The 22032-nt window shown below is 32.7% G+C and overlaps 2 protein-coding genes and 2 long non-coding RNA genes across 4 annotated transcripts in view; 1 reads left to right on the plus strand and 3 right to left on the minus strand.

Annotated features, from left to right (window-relative positions):
* Positions 1-17724, plus strand: part of LOC143082363 (protein fuzzy homolog) — a 111013-nt gene extending 93289 nt beyond the window's left edge. The window contains exon 12 of the mRNA XM_076258015.1: positions 16757-17724. The gene's annotated coding sequence lies outside the window, so the exon portion shown is untranslated. The remainder of the gene's footprint in view (positions 1-16756) is intronic.
* Positions 388-2822, minus strand: LOC143082369 (uncharacterized). Its single transcript, XR_012980366.1, has 3 exons — positions 2269-2822; positions 1707-1800; positions 388-879 (listed from the first exon to the last, which is right to left on the minus strand). It is a non-coding gene; the product is annotated as an uncharacterized LOC143082369 (long non-coding RNA).
* Positions 2971-6707, minus strand: LOC143082366 (uncharacterized). The gene is made up of 3 exons (XR_012980363.1): positions 6399-6707; positions 4837-4960; positions 2971-3674 (listed from the first exon to the last, which is right to left on the minus strand). It is a non-coding gene; the product is annotated as an uncharacterized LOC143082366 (long non-coding RNA).
* LOC143084133 (uncharacterized) lies at positions 12598-21181 on the minus strand. The gene is made up of 7 exons (XM_076260542.1): positions 21061-21181; positions 20605-20709; positions 19477-19540; positions 18184-18255; positions 17763-17795; positions 15696-15773; positions 12598-14345 (listed from the first exon to the last, which is right to left on the minus strand). Exons 1-7 carry the CDS (start codon positions 21179-21181, stop codon positions 14312-14314), a joined length of 507 nt encoding a protein of 168 aa, XP_076116657.1. The 3' UTR covers positions 12598-14311.
* Between the last annotated feature and the right edge of the window lie 851 nt (positions 21182-22032).

Below are 22032 nucleotides of genomic sequence, written 5' to 3' on the forward strand. Positions count from 1 at the left end.
TGCGTTGCTTTTTATGTTCTATAGAATTTTCAGATCTTCATTCTCCACTCAAGTGTAGATCCTACCCTCATGGAAAATTGGTGGCTGAATATTGTCTTAATTATTTCTGAATTATATCTGAATAATCGTCTGAATATGTCTGAATGTTGTATTTGTGTCTATTTCTGAATATTGACTGAATTTCGGACTATTCAGCCAATATTCAGAAACTAAGAAATATTCAGAAAATTTATGGTTCAAATGATGCTGTATTTAAGAAATATTCAGCCATTTTTTAAGACATATTCAGCAATATTCAGAAATCTTCAGCCAATATTCTTCCAATCTTCAGCCATACTAAGAAATATTCAGAAATATTCATATATATTCAGAAATATTCAACCATATTAAGAACTATTCAGACAAATTCATCCAATCTTCAGCCTTATTAAGACATATTCAGATATATATTAAGAAATATTCAGACATATTAAGAAATATTCAAATATATTAAGAAATATTCAACCATATTAAGAACTATTCAGACAAATTCATCCAATCTTCAGCCTTATTAAGACATATTCAGCCATATCAAAAACCATTCAGCAAAATTGCATCCTTGTTCAGTCAGTTTTTAGTACTACAACTTCCAAGAATAGTATTTCTGTGCAACTATTATTTACTTAATTACCTTATACTATCCAACCTTCCCTGTTTTCCACTTATAAGTCCCTAAATGTTTAATCAAAAAAATCACCTGTCTGTGTCTATTCAGTCTTTTGACTATACATGAAAGAAAAATTGACACAATATTAAATATGAATTTAAAATTTATTAATTTAAGAACTTTGAGTTAGAACTTTCTTCACTTTCTGCTTTTTGACCATTTCTTTCTTGTCCCTGTCAAATAAAACAAAAGTGGTTAATTAGTTCTTTGTAATACATTTAGTTTTTACGTTCGAAAAGTGTTTATATAATTTCAACAAATATTAACATGCAACGTCTGCCCTAGCATACATGATTTCATACCATCAAACATTAATTGTTACACTGAGATTTGTGAGATTGTCCAATCAAGTTGAAGTTTCAAACAATGTTGCAATATTATAATTGGGTTTTTACTATTACATCTAAGAGTTGAGCATCATTGATGAGTGTGTTGAGACATAATGCGGGTCTGTCATATGAAATTATAAGTCTTGTCTTTGATCAAATTAAGCCATGTTCAACTAATATTTCCTAGTCTTTTTATGTTGTTATGTAATACTGCTGATTAGGGTTAGGATGAAGGTTGGCATGCCTTTAAAATGTTTAAATCCTGCTGCATATTTCATATGAAACTCCCAAGTCAGGAGCCTGTTGTTCAGTGATTGTTGGTGTGGTTTATACTGATACTTGTAATCGGGTTTTTCTTTCTTGTTTTGTATATAGATTAGTTCTTTGATCTATAGTATCTATACTACTAATGGAAGAGACTGATTTTATTGAGCTGAAATCCTCTGAAACCATTCATGTCTGGAAATATTAATGTGACATGACATATAAATATAGGTGGTTGTACTTCCTAAATTTGTCTTTGAAACAATTCAGAGAAAATGCCAATTTTTGAGAAAATATCTAAATTCCAGACAGTTATCTATATGTAAGTTTAACAAGATCCTTACATGATGTAAATTATTGCATTTCATAAGAATATTTTACATATATATAAGCATAATGGTACATACCTATTAGCATATGCAACTGCATTATGTAATGCTTTTCTTATTTTGATGGTTTTCATTTCTGGAAGATTTTCCTTATTATACCTTGTGCTGCAAGCTGAAAAAAATGTATTGCTATAAAAGATGTATTGATGTTTCATAAAATCCAAATTTAGATTGGAGATTAGGTTATCTCTCAGAAAGATTTGATCTCCCAATGAAATTCAATATTCGTGAAAGCATTTACTTCATATGTCAAGTGACAGCAATTAATGGAAAGCAAAATAAATAAAAACTTGTGAAAACACTTTTTGTGTAGATTTATAAAAAAAGAAGATGTGGTATGATTGCCAATGAGACAACTATCCTAAATGACACAAACAGCTATAGGTCACCGTAAGGCCTTCAACAATGAGCAAAGCCCATACGGCATAGTCACCTATAAAAGGCCCTGATAAGACAATGAATTTTAGCATAAATTGTTTCAGATTTGTGATTTCAAGTCAAAATTATTATCTTATGTAAATTTAGCATCAACAAAAGTATACAAGGACCCTAACCTAAGTTGCTCTAGTGGATAGCTTACCTATTATGGCACTAATAATGACAGCACCATTTCTAAGGTTACCAAGGGATTTTGCATCCCTCAGTTCCTCTTCAGTGTAGAAGGCCCTCAACAGCCGGGCTGCCAACTCTCCCCTGGAGCTAACAGCCCCAAATATAATTGCTTTTGTTTTAATAGGTATAAAACAAAATGTTTTGGGGCATATTTCTATCATCTAAAACATAAAAAAAATCTATTAATAAGAATATTAATTAGTATATGAATGTATTGTTCACATCAAGAGTGATAAAACGTATTGCATGAAACTTAACATCCCCTGTGAGATGATAATGAATAATTCATGAATATGCATGAACATTTCATGAACTGTTCATGAACAGATTTCATGAACAGTTCATCATATCTTCATGAACATTTGATGAGCAATTCATGAACTGAAAATCGACAGTAATGTTCATGAACTTTAATGTTCATGAACAATTCATGAACAAGAAAGGTTCATGAGCATTTAAATGTTCATGAACAACAATGATCATGAACCCTTTCTTGTTCATGAATTGTTCATGAACTTTGTTCATAAATTGTTCATGAACATTGAAGTTCATGAACACTTAAATCTTCATGAACCTTTCTTGTTCATGAATTGTTCATGAACATTAAAGTTCATGAACATTACTGTCGATTTTCAGTTCATGAATTGTTCATCAAATGTTCATGAAGATATGATGAACCATTCATGAAATCTGTTCATGAACAGTTCATGAAATGTTCATGACTATTCATGAATTATACATAACTGTCTGAGAGGGAGAAAAATGGGTGTTTTAAATGGATGGAATATCCTCCAGGACAAGCTGAAAACACTGTATTTTAACCTTTATCTCTGCATTTTCATGGCAGGAAGGATAAGATGCAACAAAATCTCAATTCAATTACAGTTTTAATGAACTGAAAGTCAACTTTCTTAACAATTTTTTTTTCTCAACACCTTTTGTACGTTCTGAATTTTTTCCACCATTAGTTTTCTCGAGAACTTTTCTTGATACTTAGCCCCCAAGATGTCACTCATAACATGAAGTTTTGTTTGGTCCATTGGTGGCCTTGGACCAGCAAATGAACATTTAGAAGTTTTTTTTCCTGTAACAGATTGTGATGTTATTTCTTCCGAGGTAAACATCTTCCTCAATAAAATATCAATGGCGGGTTGACATGATTCCACATGTTCTATGCTTAGTTTCAGCTCGTTTAATGTAAATCCATTGTACTTAATTGGATCGGACATTTCAGAACAATTTGTTGTGTCATTTCCTGCTTTACTCGAAGAAGGACGCTTTTCTTCTAGTTTTTCTACCCGTCTCTTTAATCTCTTTACTTGATCTTTCAGTTCTTTAATCTCTGAGTCTGTATCAAGAGATCTTTTTCCAATGCTACAATATACAAATACTGAACAATTGTGGAAAAGAAAAATGACTTTTGTACAAAATATTAATTATGCCAAATTTAAAAAATTTTCATCAAGCAACAAAAAAGTGGGGTTTCAGATGAGTAAGCAACAATTTTTATTATTTATTTTTTTTTTCACTAAACTATGCCAACCCGATGGATAAAACTTTTTCAAGAGCTTGTTAAAAAAAATGTCAATAAAATCATGGTATGCAGCAATGGATAGGGCTGTTTCACCTTTCCTGGCCTCATCAGAATTCTTTGAATTTGGTTGCAAATAGATCCTTACTGGTATTCCCTATTTTTTTGCCCCGCCTAAGAAGTAGAGGGGCAGATAGTTTTTTGGTATGGCTTATGTCCGTCCATACTTCTGGTTAAGGTTTAGATTGAAGGTAGCCTTTACCATGAAGGACATTTGATATTGAAGTTAATTAAATTCGCTCTCAGCAGTAAATAATCAAGTTCACCTAAATAAGTAAATACAATTTACCTGTACAAGTAAACCACAAAAAGTGAATTATATTTATGACAAAACAGTGTTTCCTATTTATACAAATATTATTCAATTTATAAGACCCTATGAAAGGTAATTAAAGACATCTTAACATTAAAATCTTGATGTGATAATGATGCATGCTGTAGACTTATAGCTTTCATGTTAATTGATATTATAAATCCCAAAGGACTTAAATCTTTGACAAGTGTGCGCCTCAACAAAAAGACTGTGCGCCTTGACAATAATGAATATTATGTAAAGATCTAAAATAAATCTATACCAGAAAATTATCAATGACCCTTACAAAACTTTCTTTCATGACACAATAAAGGGAGAAAGTTCCTACATTTTCTGTCGAATCACTTGTACAAGTAAAATGAATTGAATCAATTTGAGTGCTGAAATTGTTTACTCCTGTAGCTTCATCAAGTAAATATTTTTCACTTTCCCAAGTGGGACCCCTGAGACTGTATGCAAATGATTTTTTAAATTGTTTTATAGAAGCCCCCAAAAAAGGAGAACATGTAATGAACATAAACATAAACAAATTTTGCTATTTAATTGCCATTAAAATTCACATTAATTTTTACCTGTCAGTCGCCAACTGCAAACAAACATAATTTTATTTTTGGCTTTTAATATTAAAATACCTTTTGCTATACTGAAATTGTTCTAGGGCGTCCTTCCAACTCCTTGTATTTTCCTTTTCCTCACTTGAGCTAGTACGAGGTGACATTGGACTCAAAATTGATTCAGAATCAGTAGATTCTGAGCCTGCAATGAAATAATGTAAGACTGACATTTCTACAATGTGTTGTTAATTCTTTAAATTCATATATTTTGAACACTATTTTGGAATTTTTGAATCGGAATGCTAACTGATTGATTAAATTGAGTTTTATGCCATTTTCACTAGTTTTTTTTCATCGATTTTGACGGAAACCAACGGAAATAGTGGAATGTAATGTCCATATCTAAAACCATAAAGTGTATCAAGTTGGCCAAAGAACATTTAAATAACAATTTCATGAACAATATGTTCATTTTTAGCTCACCTGGCCAAAATTTATTTTTGAAGATTTATAGAACTCAAACGGACTACAGCTATTGTTTTAACAGGTAAAGTAATGCTTTTGATCGAAAAAAATTGGTGCTTTTGATTTACACGAAAAAAATGTATGATGGCCGTTAATATGAACATGGATGCAAAATAATGATTAATAGCAATCACTATGTCCTTTCGACAGGTTTGGTAACCAGAGGCTCTCCAAGAGCCTGTATCGCTCACCTGGGCCATGACTTGTTGACAGCAGCTATCTTGGCTCAAACTGTATCTACCAGACACAAAAAGGGACAGTCCAAAAACTACTGTAACCAAGAAGATCTTTAAAATACATTTCCAAATTGATGTTAAACTATGTTCCCCACTGGCCGCCATCTTAGATTAAATACAGACCTGTCAGTCATAATATTTAAAGGGGATTACCCAAGGACTATTGTGACTATGTTTGGTTCCAATTGGCTGAGTAGTTTCAGGAGGAGACTTTCCCCATAGGGTCCAATGTTAAACTATGTTCCCTGCTGGCGACCATCTTGGATTAGGCGCGGAGCCGCGCAGACACAATTTTTAAAGGTAACCACCCAAGGACTATTGTGACCAAGTTTGGTTCCAATTGGCCCAGTGCTTTCAGAGTAGAAGATCTTTGAAAAAAGTTTACGCCGGACGCAAAGTGATGGCAAAAGCTCACCCTAGCATAGCCAGGTGAGCTAAAAATGATTAAATCAGAAAATGGGATTCCCAGTAGTACAATAGTAAACCTGTGGCCTAAACTTCACCCTTTTTTGACTTATATAAATAGAAATGGCTTCATCATGAGTTTTACTAAAATTATCTATATACCTCAAAATTACTCCCGTACTATCAGCATAAGCCATGGATCTGTAAAATTAGCCATGACACTGTAAAATTATACATTTTTAAGGCATCCTGCTGAGAAAATGGCTAATGTTAGGGAGTCACATAGCAGTGAGCCTTTGATCTTTAAGTCTTACAAAAAATGTCTACTTTTATAGATCCATGGCTTAAAATCTACAGGTACAAAATTTCTACCACAGACAAATCAAAAGACATTCTGTTTCCTGAACTGTGGCATATCACATGAAAGCAGGCTGTTTAGAAATAAAATAGACAGCATTTAACATAATCTCATACCTTCATCTACAGACGATGTTTCAAAAATGGCATTATTCTTTTCTTTTCTTTGTTTGACATCCTGACTGGATTTAGCAGAATTTAAACTAGAATCAGCACCTGCAATGAAATTATTACTTTAGTATAACATTACAAACTAGAGGAAGGGATCTTTCAATCCGACACAGGAAGATTATCATTTAGGGAAAAATAATTAAGGATGTTCGCGTGTGACGTCACGTTTCTGACTCTTGGAAAATATTTTGTAAGTCATAAGAAATCTATTAAACTTTTCGAATGACTTATTTCAAAGGTTTATACAGTAAAATATTTTAAAAAGTTAAATATTCCTTCCACAATTTTTATGCAGTTAAGCTGCATTATGCGAGCACCCTAGATTTGTGTTCTACCCAATAAATCCTGAAATACTTGCCATTGTTATTATCTAGCTTGTTACTATGTTATATATAACTAATTGAACACTTTTTTAATACTTTTTATTCTGGATTACAAAAAAAATGACCAGAAAAACCTTAAATGATCGTCGATTTATCCAAAAGTTTTAAAGTTACACATAGGAAGTAGTGCTTATTAAAAATCCTTGTGTAGTTCATTATGACTCGTGCTTTTAGCTAAGTCAAAGAACAATTGTATGAAATATTTAATCGCCGAAAATCTCTTAAGACAAGCAGTTTAGATTTCCCAAATGACAAAAGTCGTAGGAATATTGTTTGTCATCAATACGTAGTACAACTACGTCAGTAGTCTATTATATAATTTAACTGTTCATGCTGTTGGCGGCAATTTCAAATTATTGTAGAAAAAGAAATTTTCGTAGCTTTTCAATTTGGAGGCAGGTGTGCAAATTACCGGTGGTCCGAGACCTTCCACTTTTGCAAGCGGAATTTCGACTAGGATAGTTGGTTTCTAGCTACGCCCGACGTAGTCGCCTTACATTTGAAAGAAAATAAGAAATTACTTTGCAAACCTTTTCGGCACCATGTTCACCAAAGTCTCCAATTAAACGAGCTAAAAACTTATTTTTATCATTGTTATTCGTGACGGCGATGTTCATTTTGTTCAACCGCTAGCTTTATACAGAAAATCGCCGACAAATATTGTATAAATTCGAGTAAAATCGTATCTGATTGACAAAAACAACATTGTAAACACATAACAATGGCGGCCGTGAAGACAAAATTTTACAAAATCCGGAAGCGGATAAGGATAATTCCGGGTTTGACGATCATTTACAAAATAAATCCAAGCAGGTGAAAAAATACACCTATGCATGGTAAATGAATATAAACACTAGTATTGTAAACCAAAAGATATATGTAAAAGAAAGAAAAAGCTAAAAAATATTTTATTCAGAAACTAAAAATTACTTTTTGATAAATTTTAATTTAAAATGATCCAATACAACGTGACAGCTGGGAACAGTATATCTAACAATATACATGTTCATGGTCACAGTCTAAATTTTCTTTATAAATGATAAATGATGATAATGCATGTGAGATGCTTTTAAAGTGTAAACATATTACTGCAATTTCGAGGGGTTATTTGTTTTTTCTCAATTTTGAAGGGTCAATTAGCTGAAAGTTTCATTCTTTATTTTCACAAATAATGCAACTATATTATATATACCTTAATGTAAGTAAATCATATGATATATAGGTGGCATTCTTTGGGCCACTCTACCCCCTCCTGTTTGATAACTTGGAAACGGTCGAGCTCCCCACCCCTAAACCATATGAGGGGCAGATCCAGGATTTTAGGTTAGGAGGGGCGCAAACTTAAATTTTCGCCGAGCTGTTCTCAGCTTATTAAAAAAAAAATTGAGGTAAAATTATCGGAATTTTCTTTATTAAGCTGAGAACAACCCATGCTTGCAAATTTAAGGGGGGTGCAAGCCCGCAACCCCCCCTGTCCGAATCCGCCCCTGCATATATTCAAGTATAGGACAATATAATAAATAAAAAATGAAATATAGGGGGAGTCCCTGGAGATACCCCACCCCCTCCTGTTTGAGAACTTGGAAACGGTCGAGATCCACACCCCTTAACCATATATATTCATGTTTGTGACAATATGAAAAATCAAATGAAATATAGGAAGAGTCGCTAGGGGTCACCCCACCCCTCCTGTTTTAGAATTTAAAAATGGTCGAGATCCCCATCCCTAAACCATATATATTCATGTATGGGACAATATAACAAATCAGATGAAAGATAGGGGGAGTCCCTGAGGTCACTGTTCACCCTCCTGTTTGAGAACTTGGAAATGGTCAAGATCCTTACCCCTAAACCATATATATTACTCATGTATGGGACAATATAACAAATCAAATGAAATATAAGGGAAGTCCCTTGGGTCACCCTACCCTTCCTGTTTGAGAACTTGGAAACCAATGAGATCCCCACCCCTAAACCATATATATTCATGTATGGGACAATATAACAAATAAAATGAAATGTAGGGGAAGTCCCTAGGGTCACCCTACCCCCAGTGGCGGATCAAGAAATTTTCATAAGTGGGGCCCACTGACTGACCTCAGAGGGGCCCGCTCCAGTCACGCTTCAGTGATTCCCTATATAAGCCCCCTGCCCCCTAAATCCTCTGCCTACCCCTACCTGTTTGAGAACTTGAAAACCGTTGAGATCCCCATCCCTAAATTATATATATTCATATGTATGGGACAAAATAACAAATCATTTACATTTACTATGGGCAAGTCAGTCAGACCTCATCTTTGATCCCTGTTGTAGTGAACATTTGTCTGATTCGTGTCTCATAACTTTTGTACTATAGAACACAAACTCAGTTTTCTTTCCAGGGAAACCAGTCCATTCATACTATTACATGTTCATACTACGTCAAATTGAACTTCTAGCAGTCAAATAAAACCAAGGTTAACTACCAAGTAGAACAACTGCAATCATTGGGAACTTGTACCACTGCAGACTCACCATAAAAAATATACATTGATATATGCATTGCTTTTGAAACCTTGATAACATATAAACTATTTGCCTTAATAAATACATCATTAGATAAACATGAATGTACTATACATGAATGTTTAATGTTGAGGCAACATTGCCACAGTTTTCATAATTACGGTTGTCTTGGTTTTTGGTTAACTGCCTTCAGCGCTTACAGCGCTTTGATTTAATACATGTACTGTATACTGTTTTCCCAATTTATTTCCGATGAAAAATCCAGAGATAAAATTTTCCTGCCAAAACTTCCTATTTTTCAAGTGATCATATCTCAAAAACAAGCACACAAACATGAAAAAATAAACTAGTTAAAAATACTAAATATATGAAAATCTTGTTATTTAATTGAACTTCAGTAGCGATTATCCTCAAGTATATTCTTTCACAGCCAGTGTCAGTGTCAGTCACTGTTTTGTCAGTATTTGTATTTTTTTTCCTTCAACCCCTTTAATTTGGGCCCTTGTTTTAATAAATACCTTGAACATTTTGCTTGTCTCGCTGAAGGTGTTTATTTTCTGCTGGGTGACAAAATATCAAAAAATGACCTGCAGAGAGCACACATTCTGCTAGATGCATTCTTCAGGAACTTTAGCAATTTATATCCCGCTGGATCTTGTGGACTAAATGTCCACAATATTGGAATGCATATGGTTGAATATGTTAGAGTGTTGGGTCCACTCTGGAGTTGGAGCTGTTTTCCGTTTGAGGATTACAACTCCATGATTACCAAAACTGTACATGGAACTGGAGATGTCACCAAACAAGTGATGAAAATTAAGGAGGCTCAGGCACTGCTGCGAAACAATCTTCCATTGATCTTTAAAGGAAAAAACTGGAAGAATCTTAAACCCGTTGCAAACTGTGAAATAGCCGGTGCAATAACAGAAGTGCCTAAGGATGAAAATACAAACTTTATTCTGGAAGAATTGGGATTAAGTGATACATCTTGTATTAAAAAGGTGGATAGGGTAATGTTAAATGGTAAAAAAATGTATTCTGACTCTTATACCCGCATGAAAAGACGAATTTGCAACACCTTTTTAACTAAACGTGGAATTGCTTGTTCAGTAAAATATTTTATTTTTCATGAACAAACTCAACTTATATTTGCACTTGTAATTCCATTATATTTAACAGAGTACCGTATTGGGGAGTTGACGGCTGGAAAATATCTATTTACTTCTACCGCTTGTGATAAATGCAAACTTTTGTTGGTAAATGAACTTGAAGAAAACTTGTGGTATATAGATCCAAAAGTCAACGGGAAAATTTTCATTGCTAAGATGCCAAATTCATATGGACATTCTGTTTTCAAGTAGACTTGTACATGTATTTGTTTACAGTATGTAGCTGTATCTCGATAAATACTTTAAATAAGGGTAACAACAAAATTACCGAACAGTAATCATAACAATCTTCAAAATCATAATCCAAAAAAGAAGTGACAAAATAGATTATTTACCACTGGAGAACTTTGGCTTGAGGATGGCAAAAGTAGTGACTAAATAAATATCTGCCGAAATTTTACAACTTGGCTTAACCGAACTGTGAATGCTGTTTTTTTTTTATAATTAGCGCCTAAATAAATTACTTCTCAACAATGTGATTTGATCTGTAGAAATTTTAAAACTTGCCATAACAGAACTGTCATCATAGAGTTGCAATCCATAGAAGTATATGCCTTAAAAAATTACTACTCAACAATGTCTGAGGAAATTTTACAACCTGGCTTAACAGAACTGTGAATGCTGTCTCACGGACAAAAGTAGTGACTACACAACAATGTGATTGGGTCTGTAGAAATTTTATGACGAGAATTACAGAACTGTGAATGATGTTTTATGGAAAATTACAGTTAACATTACATTGCTGAACAAACTTGAATCATATACAATTTTGTTTTATGGATTTTGCAATTGGCCTAAATATTAAACCGCTAAATTTTTGGTCGAACTTTTTTTTTCCTGCAGCCTCAATTTATATACAAATGACAGTTGAGTAATAGTTAATTCATAAAATTTGATAAAATGTTATTCATTATCCAGAAAATCATCTATTATTCATAACACATGCATATGACAGATGAACATTTCAAGAATTTCAATGATCAGCTCGTGATTCATCAAAACTTCATGAACATTCATAAAATACTTTTAATGAACATTTCAGGAATTTTTATGAGCAGCTACTGATTCATCAAAACTTCATGAACATTCATAAAATACTTTTAATGAACATTTCATGAATTTTATGAGCAGCTAGTGATTCATCAAAACTTCATGAACATTCATAAAATACTTTTAATGAACATTTCATGAATTTTTATGAACATCTAGTGATTCATCAAAACTTCATGAACATTCATAAATACTTTTAATGAACATTTCATGAATTTTTATGAGCAGCTAGTGATTCATCAAAACTTCATGAACATTCATAAAATACTTTTAATGAACAGTTCATGAATTAAATTCATGAACCTTCATTTATGAATTATTTATGAATTTTCATGTACCATTCATGAACATTCACGAACCATTCATGATAGTTCATGAAGTCATGAATTTCTTCTCGCCGGGGATTATACATGTATGCATCATTTTACATCAGTATCTATCATCAGTTACATCAGTCATCTCAAAAGCTCCTTTACCAAATACTTTTTGATATGCCTACATGAGGTGCATACTTCAAGATCTGGTTGAAGTTTTGTTCAACGTTGTTTATGTGTAATTTGTACTCAATTCTGATTCAACATGCAGTCTTTACTTGACAGCTAATTTACAAAATCCAATTTTGAAGTTTTAAAATTCATTATAACTATAGGGTTTTCGAACCATGACCTCCTGTCCGTAAGGAAAGCATGCTTACTTGTTACAACACTAAGGCAATGTTAATTTTTTAAATGTGTACAAATTATTCAACAGTATGTAGTTGCAATCAATTGAACAAATTTGGTATACCTTCAGGCCTCTGTGTATATACCAGCTTTCTGGCTATGTCCTTGATCTTAAAGAGAAACACAAACATTAGAACAGGCTAGAATGCATTTGATTGGTCGACAATGGTTCTGAAAATTGTTGTATGGTGTATAGGAAGAATAGTAAATACCTTACTGATTTTCTATCAACCTTATTTTCATTATTTATATATAGTTTATTGTGTTGAATTTCTAAAATACAGTTCTGTAAAACCATTATTAGCAGCATTTTCAATATTTCTCTGCAGTCAATATATGAATTTATCATGTTTAGTAAATGTAGTAAATGCAGTGGTTTTGCATATTTGATTTAAAAAATAGTCTGCTGTTTAATCCATATCGTGCAACTCTGACGATTTAAAAATAGTTTGCTGTTTAATCCATATCGTGCAACTCTGACGCCCACCCTTTATCCCACTCCTATTTTTTTTATACATAAAGTCAGCTTTTATATATGTAAGTTAAAAAAAAAAAAAATCCTCAAAATAGGTCCAATAGAACGGTCAATCAGGCTTGACACAATTTATTCAATGACATAATTGTTTGTTATGTGACGTCACGAACGTCAAGGTTTCATATTATTTGGTACACTAAATGCAACTATTAAATAAAAAAACACACAAAAAATACAATAATAAACAAAATATTTTTAAAACAACAGCACGAAAACTGTAAGGTAACCCAGGTGCTTCAAATAAGTAATTGAGAAGTTCTTTAAAAGCTTTTGAATGAAGACAAAAGTAGATTTGAAGGTAACCCAGTACTATGGATCAGTAAACAGTTCATATAATATAATTCTCTACTGTTAAAATATTTGATAAAGCGTATAAAACATGGCAAAATCAGTATCACATGCCGTATCACCCTCGACCAATATCATCCCTCGGGCTGATATTGGTGTCTCAGGATGGTACGACATATGATATGAATTTTGCCTATTATTATCCTCTATATTACAGCTGTACTCACATTTCTCCGAAGTTTCCCTTAGCATCTTTAACTGTATAAGATTTGGACAATCCTCCCCTTGAGGGCAATCACAATCTTCTGACTCTTCAGCCACGTCTCCTCTCTGGAAAAAAAAACCCACTCAATTTAAGTGTTGTTTTTAAAAAGATTGCTGCAATTCTTAAAGTGATACTCTGAGGCGGTAAGGGAGCAAGAAAGTGAACTGTGGTTTATTTTTATCAAAACTCACTCAATAGTACCACTTCGTCAACGTTATAGGGTACCCCTATTAATGTGCAAGTTCTAACCATGGTACAACCATGGTTAACCATGGTTATTCATACTCTGAGCCCTCTAGTCTTTGATCATACTCAGAAGTGGAAAATATTGGTTTACCAGGCCATCGTCACTCAAGGGAAACTGGCTAGTCTGCCACAGTCTCAATTCGTTATAGCATTGATAAATATGAAACATCATGATTCTAACAGTCAAAATTCAGTTGTCTCAGAGACCTTAAAGAAAAGAAGAAAAAAAGTATAAACAATTATTTTTATGTTTCTCTATCTTTTTCTCTTTTAGCAAGTACTTTTTTTGAACAGCTTGCACTCTCTTTGTTACTTCACATTTAGTTGCTTTTTTGTATTTTTTTTTAGAGCTATTGACACCAAGGTGTCATAAAGTCTGGCATCAAATTTTGGTTTGGCCACACATTTGCTGTTTGAAGCCTGGCCACTTACACTGTGGCTAAGTATGTAATCAATTGTAAATAGTTGCAGCAATAAATAATGAACACAGGCAAACAGGCTGTCAGAATGACACACCGATTCCTCTAACTGATTGTAAGTTTTCCCGTTAAATAAGTGATCAGTTGATGTTGTGGGTTGTGACAATGACTCTACTTCAGCATCTTTTTCAGCTACGTGTTTAGCTGTAGGTTCTGGTGTTGCAAATTTTCCTTCAAGAATTGTGATGCGTTCCTTTAAAGTTTTATACTTTCTATGTTAGTCTTTGAGTTCTTTTCTGGTTACATTCTCTCTGAAATAAAATATACATTTCTATAAACATTTTTTTCTCCATTTATTATGATCACCAGCAAAAGGAAAGGACTTTGAAAAGATACATAGAAACTAAACTGCAGTTATGAACTTTTTTTTCACGTAGTACAAAGGGTTTGGCTTTAGTCGACATCATTGGTACGTTTGTTGGCCATTAAATCTTTGCCAGTATGCTAAGCTAAGGGATGATTATTCTAGTAGGGATAACTTTTTTTATTTATGACTGCTTCTACACCTGTTTTTTAAATGATAAAATTAATTAATTTCAAGAGGCAGGTTTAAATTTGTACATAACAAGAATGTGTCCATAGTACACGGATGCCCCACTCGCACTATCATTTTACATGTTCACTGGACCCTGAAATTGGGGTCAATACTTTAATTTGGCATTAAAATTAGAAAGATCATATCATAGTTAACATGCGTACTAAGTTTCAAGTTGATTGGATTTCAACTTCATCAAAAACTACCTTGACCAAAAAATTGAACCTGAGCTTCACACTATCTTTTTCTTTGTTCAGTGGACCATGAAATTGGGGTCAATACTTTAATTTGACATTAAAATTAGAAAGATCATATCATAAGGAACATGTGTACTAAGTTTCAAATTGATTGGACTTCAACTTCATCAAAAACTACCTCGACCAAAAACTTTAACCTGAAGCGGGACGAACGAACGGAGGCACAGACCAGAAAACATAATGCCCCTCTACTATCGTAGGTGGTTACATACTCTCTGAAATAAAATATACATTTCTATAAACATTTTTTTCTCCATTTATTATGATCACCAGCAAAAGGAAAGGACTTTGAAAAGATACATAGAAACTAAACTGCAGTTATGAACACGTAGTACAAAGGCGCTGGCGTTGGATCAATATGGTGAGATACTGGAATAGACTCATTCGATTTGACAACACTATCGTAGGTGGGGCATAATAAAAATAACAACAGGTGTTTGAAGAAAATTAAGCATGTCACAATTACTTTATCCTTTTCACTAGAGGCTCCAAAGAGCCTGTGTCACTCACCTTGGTTTATGTGAATATTAAACAAAGGACGCAGATGGATTCATGACAAAATTGTGTTTTGGTGATGGTGATGTGTTTTTACATCTTACTTTACTGAACATTCTTGCTGCTTACAAATTTTTCTATCTATAATGAACTTGGCCCAGTAGTTTCAGGGGAAAATGTTAGTAAAAATTTACAAGTTTTATGAAAAATGTAATAAATTTACTTTCAAAGAAAGCAAAGCTGACAAACTCTTTGAGTGCATCACTTATTGTCACTTGAAAACATGTTAATGTGCATAATGAACGAAAACTCACTCATTTTGCTTTCCTGATTGGTTGATTGTTGATGGCTTAACGTCCGGTGGTTGCATTTCAGAACTATCATCATTAATTCTGTATAAAAAAAAAAAACATTTTTTTTCAAAAAATATAGTGGTTGCTGTTCTGGACTTTTTATCCATAATTTTTTTGTACTTCAAAGTGTACAGATTAAAGGTTATATATATCATCATGATCATGGAAGTATTATATTGACAGGAACTACTACGGCCCAACTTTTAAACATTTCATCTGCACTGTCACACAAAATTTAATGACAAGTTTAGTTTACTAACTTGAAACATAGCACGTTTAGGGTTATTTACTTACACCAGCTTGTAGAGCCCTACAATATTGTTATTTTTAGCTGTTTTCTTGATCACGAAAAGAAACGAAGTAATCGAAAGTTGCGATAAATTCTTAGGAAACAGCAAACCTCAACAGATTATGTTCCGTACATATGTGGTCGATTGATAGATTGATGGATTTGTGAGTGATATCATTAGTTCATCGACGATGGAAATTTGTATAATATTAATAATATAGTTTGAATAAATGCCCCAAGTTTATAGAATTTTTTTCGTTAGTAATTGCACTATATGTAATATATATTGTAAGTTAGAAAAGAAATACAATTTCAGTGGCATGAAAAGGGAAACAATTTGAAGGCAATGTCACTTTAACAGTTCTCAACGAATAAATTGTTAAATGAAATTTGATACCCTGTATCTACATGTATTATGCTTAAATTCATAAGGTCAATTTGCTGGATCCCTTTCTCTTATCATTGAAAACTATCTGTTTGCATTGACAATACATCTATCTTAGTGTAAATAAAAAACACTAATTAAGGCTTACATATGACTACTAAGATGATATGTACATGTAATACCTATTAAAATCTTAATTACATATGAAGGACTTTGGATATAAATCATATGAAAAATTATTCAACTCATGTATTGTTCCTATACTTGATTACTCGTCTGGTGTATGGGGATACCGAAAATATCAGACAATAGACAATATTTAGAACAGGGCTATTCGTTACTATTTAGGAGTACACAGATTTGCACCTATCCTTGCTATACACGGAGATATCGGCTGGATCCCGAGTCAGTATCGGCGTTGGATCAATATGGTGAGATACTGGAATAGACTCAATCGATTTGACAACAACCGCATCACCAAATTAGCATTCAATATTGACTATGATCGTTGTAAAAGTAACTGGTGTAGTGAAGTAAAGGATATACTAGACCAGCTTGAACTAGGACATTTTTACGAACTGAAATCAGAGGTCGATTTATCTTTGGTTGAAACTAACATTTTTCGTCTGTATTCAGATATCTGGAGGAATTTCGTCCAAGACGTTTCAAAATTACGAACATATAGGAACTTTAAAACAGTCTTTGAAACTGAAAATTACGTGAATTTGAACTTGAATAAAATTGAGCGGTCACACTTAGCGCAATTTAGAAGTGGAATTTTACCATTAAGAGTGGAAACTGGTAGATACTCAAACGAAAGTGTGGAAGAAAGACTATATATATTTTGTAAAAACCAAGAAACTGAAACTGAGTTCCATTTCATGTTTGGTTGTCCATTGTATATTGAATGTCGAGTTAACTTTTTTGGTAAACTTTTAATTGAGGAAAATTTCACAGATTTGAATCATGCTGACAAATTGAAAATTTTAATGTCTTTCCACATAAGAAAATTAGCAAAATATATAGTTCGTGCATTTCATATCAGACGTCAGTTGTTATATAACACTTAATTTATTTTTTTTACATATTTAAAGCTTAAATTTTTGTTTACAAATATTTTTATGTCTATATATTTTTGAAATTTTTTACGTCAACGAAAGATTAGAACGTGATATAATTGTTTAATAATTGTTTTACTTTATTTGAGGTGACTTATAGGTCCATTGGGCCGGGTGTATTACTATTTATCATATATTATATGTTTATAATCTGTACATAATTTACACATGTCACTATAATAAATAATTTACTTACTTGCTTACTTACATATTGTTTCTAAATCTTTAATACTTACATATTTTGCTTTCTTTTAGCAGCAGACTTGGCTCTGTAAAGTATAAATTGCTAATTAAATTAGAGCTAATTTACAAAATTAAGAAAAATTTTAAATATCCCACATCAGTCTTATTTGTTGTCAACAACATTTACAATTTTCCTAGGAATCAGTATAGCTAAGATTAGAATTTAAGTAAACTTAATGTATCAATATTCCGAACACTCAAACTAAGCAAGTTTTTTTTCTGCAAATCATTTGAAAAGTGAATGAACAACCATCTCTTTATAAGAATATTTCAAGACTTACAGTGCCAAACTTAAAATGTTGAAACGAAAGAGATATGTGAACAACTAATTCTTCAATGAATTTTATCAGATAAATTAATTTAATCTAAATTTAATGTATCATTGTATGGTAGGCTAACAATTGAGGAGCTCACATATAAGAATCCAGATGTTCTGCATCAAAAGGGTTATAAGTCATAGTGGCTGGTCTCTTCCTAGGGCTAGTCCTGTCAATAAATTAAGAAGATGAAATATAAGAAGTTTTGTATTTTTGGTGTATTGCTGTCAAATTTAAAGACTTTGTTATAAGGTAAAAATTGCATTTTTTTTTGCCGCATTTATGGGCATTATGTTTTCTGGTCTGTGCGTCCATTTGTTCCGCTTCAGGTTAAAGTTTTTGGTCGAGGTAGTTTTTGATGAAGTTGAAGTCCAATCAACTTGAAACTTAGTAAACATGTTTCCTATGGTATATATCTTTCTAATTTGTCATAAATTAGAAATTTTATTCCATTTTCATGGTTCCTTAAACATAGAAAATGATAGTGAGGATGGGGCATCTGTGTACTTGGGACACATTCTTGTTGTTTATATTTTACTATATTTAGATAGATTCTTATAATCTAAATATTTTAATTTAACAATTATATACTGAATTACCAAATAACAAGGTATTTTGTAAGATAAATATATCACAATTATAAACATGATAAAGTAATTAACCAATTGAAATTTGACTATCAGAATTCAGTCTGACTGTAATGGTCAAGCCAAAAATATGATCTTTTCGGACTCTGAGCAGTTTGTAGTGACTTAAAGAAGTTATTGTCTGGAAACTTGAATAATGTTTGCATTTGCCCCCCCCCCCCCCTTTCTGCATGTTTAGGGCAATTACCCCCAAACTCAATCCCAGTCTTCCTTTTGAGATATGGAACCGTATGGTGCAATGTCAGAGACATAATAAATACATGTACACACAAGTTTTTATCTGGAAACTACTGAAATGCTGGTTTTGGCCCCTTTTCCCTATACTGTAGGTATATGTACATGTACCATTACACCTTAAATCAATCACAATCTTCCTAATGTGGTATTGAACCTTTTTGTAAAATTTCCTAGGGATCTATTCACTTTAACTAAAGTTATTGTCTGGAAACCAAATGTGCTTTCAGACACTGAGAATGAAGATATAAAAGCATGTTACAAACCCCCAAAAACGTTAGCTGTTGTATAAAATCCACTCCTGTATTCAGTAACAATGATAATTATGTTTTTATTGGATATGGTCATTTCTGTAAACATTTGGTCAGCCTAAATTACTTAGTAATAATCAGCTTAAGATGATGTCCCACTAAAAATGAAGAGGACAAGTAAGCTAAGATGCAACATTTGTATTATAAACATGAACAGAATGCAGTACACGAGTGTAATGCATTTTTACTTTAACCCACCTTCTTGGTTTAGAGAGAAGCCTTTCTGTAAGCAGTTTCTGTGCTTTTTGTTGTAATGCATCAGCTGCAAAAGAATGTTTCAGTATATATGAGCACCTGTTGTTTTACCTTAGGATAAAATGTTGTATATACTCTGATGCAAGACACTCACCACCACATTCTGTATGTATGTGCCTGTCCCAAGTCAGGAGCCTGTAATTCAGTGGTTGTCGTTTGGTTTTGTGTTACATATTTGTTATACATTCATTTTTTTATGCATGAATTAGTCTGCTAGTTTTCTCATTTTTATTGTTTTACATTTTCATTTCAGGCCCTTTTATAGCAGACTATGTGGTATGGGCTTTGCTCATTGTTAAAGGCCATTCGGTGACCTATAGTTGTTAATTTCTGTGTCATTTTGGTCTCTTGTGGAGAGTTGTCTTGACATTAACGTTTGAACTGTTAAAAGTAACAATACTATTAAAACAAAAAGTGTTTACAAGTATTTTTTTTTCACAAGTTCCATAATTTCTCAATATTAACACGATTAAAGTTGAAAATATTTAGAAATGTATACAAAAAAAAAACACAATAGAACACAGAGGTTATTTTAATAAATATAAAACAGTCATCAAAGTTCATGAATACTACTCTAAGCATTTTTGACTTATTTTATCAAAAATAATTAAATTCCATTTTTTTTAATAGAATAAAACTCCCTAACTCAGAAAATCAAATCTTCATTTTTTAAAAATCTAAGTGAAGTTTTCAAGAGATATTAAAAATTTTACCAAAGTTTCATGTGAGTTTGTTTCAATGTGTTGTGAGTTACTGCCCAACATTTTGGCGACAGACAGACACACACAACAGTATACCATAATACACATGTACGTCCTGTAAATGGGCGTATATAAATGAACAAAATTGTGTTTATCAGTCACTCTTGGGTCAGTATCAAAAGTGATTGGTCTGAATTTAAATCAGTAAAGTAACAAAAAATGTATCTTTCATACCGCAATAAAGTGACCGTTGGAAAATGGAGGCCAAACAGGCAGGGCTGATTGTACTTGAGCATGCGTTGGTTAAACTTTAAAACATTTTCCTTAACATTACTTATTCAAGAATTTGTTTCATATAAGGTATACCTACATGTACATGTTTTTTTCTTTATGGAAGTAATCTTCAACTCTTTGACCCCAACCGGCTTTGACACTGCTGCTGTTGCATTTTGGCCTCTATTGACACCACCTTCAACTGAAAAAAAAACAAAAACAAAAGGCATCTACAGAACACATTTATCTCCCGTCTTACAGAGTTTACAGATTTATCCATTGGACCACCAGCAATGATGGCGATACATGGCTGTGTACATTATGTATATATACAACTCGTCTAAACATCAACCCAACAAATGCTTTCGCAAATTTTTTGTTCTTCCCTCGCCGGGATTCGAACACATGCTACGGAGATATTCGTGACTATTATTGACTGCATTGTTATATAAATTTTCCTTCAATTTTATATGTTAAGCGCTTAGAGTATTATGTTTTTTTAGATAGGCGCTATATAAAAGCTATGTAATAAATAAAATAAATCATCACTTACTGAATGTGTCTTCATACACTTCAGCTTCCTCTGAATCATATTCATATTCAACTGGGAATGTTTTATCCTTTTCTAACGTCTGGAGATAACTTTTGTCTTCTGAAAAAGTATGCAAATTCATACGTATAAATAGTGCATAAAACATGGATTGATGTGTTTTTTGTACTTACAAATGTATTACTTGTGTATTAAATAAATGGATCCTGGACTCATTGTATATGATATTAATGTTTCAACTTACTGGTATATATAATTTGTAACAAGTTAGTACAATGTAAATAGTATCATGTAGGCCAGTCCGACGTGTGACCAGAAGTTTCTGTTTGCGACATACAGATGTCATAGCTGTATGTACACATGTAACTTCGTGTAACCATTCGGAATTACGTGTCAACTTTTGTAGCAAGTTAGAATTAAAGACATTAGAGAAAAATGGATGAACAGGCAAGATTGATGACATTCAATTCTGATTTGAGTAGTCTTTTCATAAAAAAAACTGCATTTTACATGTTTAAAACTGGTGTTGTTTTTTTTTCAGCATAGGAACTGGACACAGATGCATGCATTGTGACGTAAAAATTTACATCGAAAAAGCATACATATTACATATACATATACATTTTAACACAAAAACATATGATCTAACCTTGTACAAATAATTTTGTCGTCTTGAAAAGCTATTTCATTTTTTCGCTGTTATTATAACCTCACTGTGAAAAAAAATTAGCCTTTTCTCAGACGTGATAATTATTTAGACTACACTGACTAGATCTGACCATAAGATGGCTCAATGGTTGCTACAATAAGGATAGCTTCGAAAAAGTAGCTCTTTATTTTGTCCTATGAAAATTTTGTGACATAGCGCACGTGGCAGCTACATTAAGCACTGGCGAATCTAGGAGGGGGGGGGTCCGGTGGTTGGAACTCCCCTTTTTTTTGCCGATCAATGCATTTGAATGGGAGCATATAGTT

This window comes from Mytilus galloprovincialis, chromosome 7 (assembly GCF_965363235.1).
Source record: "Mytilus galloprovincialis chromosome 7, xbMytGall1.hap1.1, whole genome shotgun sequence".
Taxonomy (NCBI): Eukaryota; Metazoa; Mollusca; class Bivalvia; order Mytilida; family Mytilidae; genus Mytilus; species Mytilus galloprovincialis.

What these genes read in the sequence shown, in the direction of transcription:
- LOC143084133 (XM_076260542.1), bottom strand. Translation starts at nt 21,181, where the DNA reads ATGAATTTGCATACTTTTTCAGAAGACAAAAGTTATCTCCAGACGTTA. An exon ending in AGTGTATGAAGACACATTCA is followed by an intron (nt 20,710 to 21,060) that starts GTAAGTGATGAT and finishes TTTTTTTTTCAG; the next exon opens with TTGAAGGTGGTGTCAATAGA. An exon ending in AAAGAAAAAAACATGTACAT is followed by an intron (nt 19,541 to 20,604) that starts GTAGGTATACCT and finishes ATTCTTTTGCAG; the next exon opens with CTGATGCATTACAACAAAAA.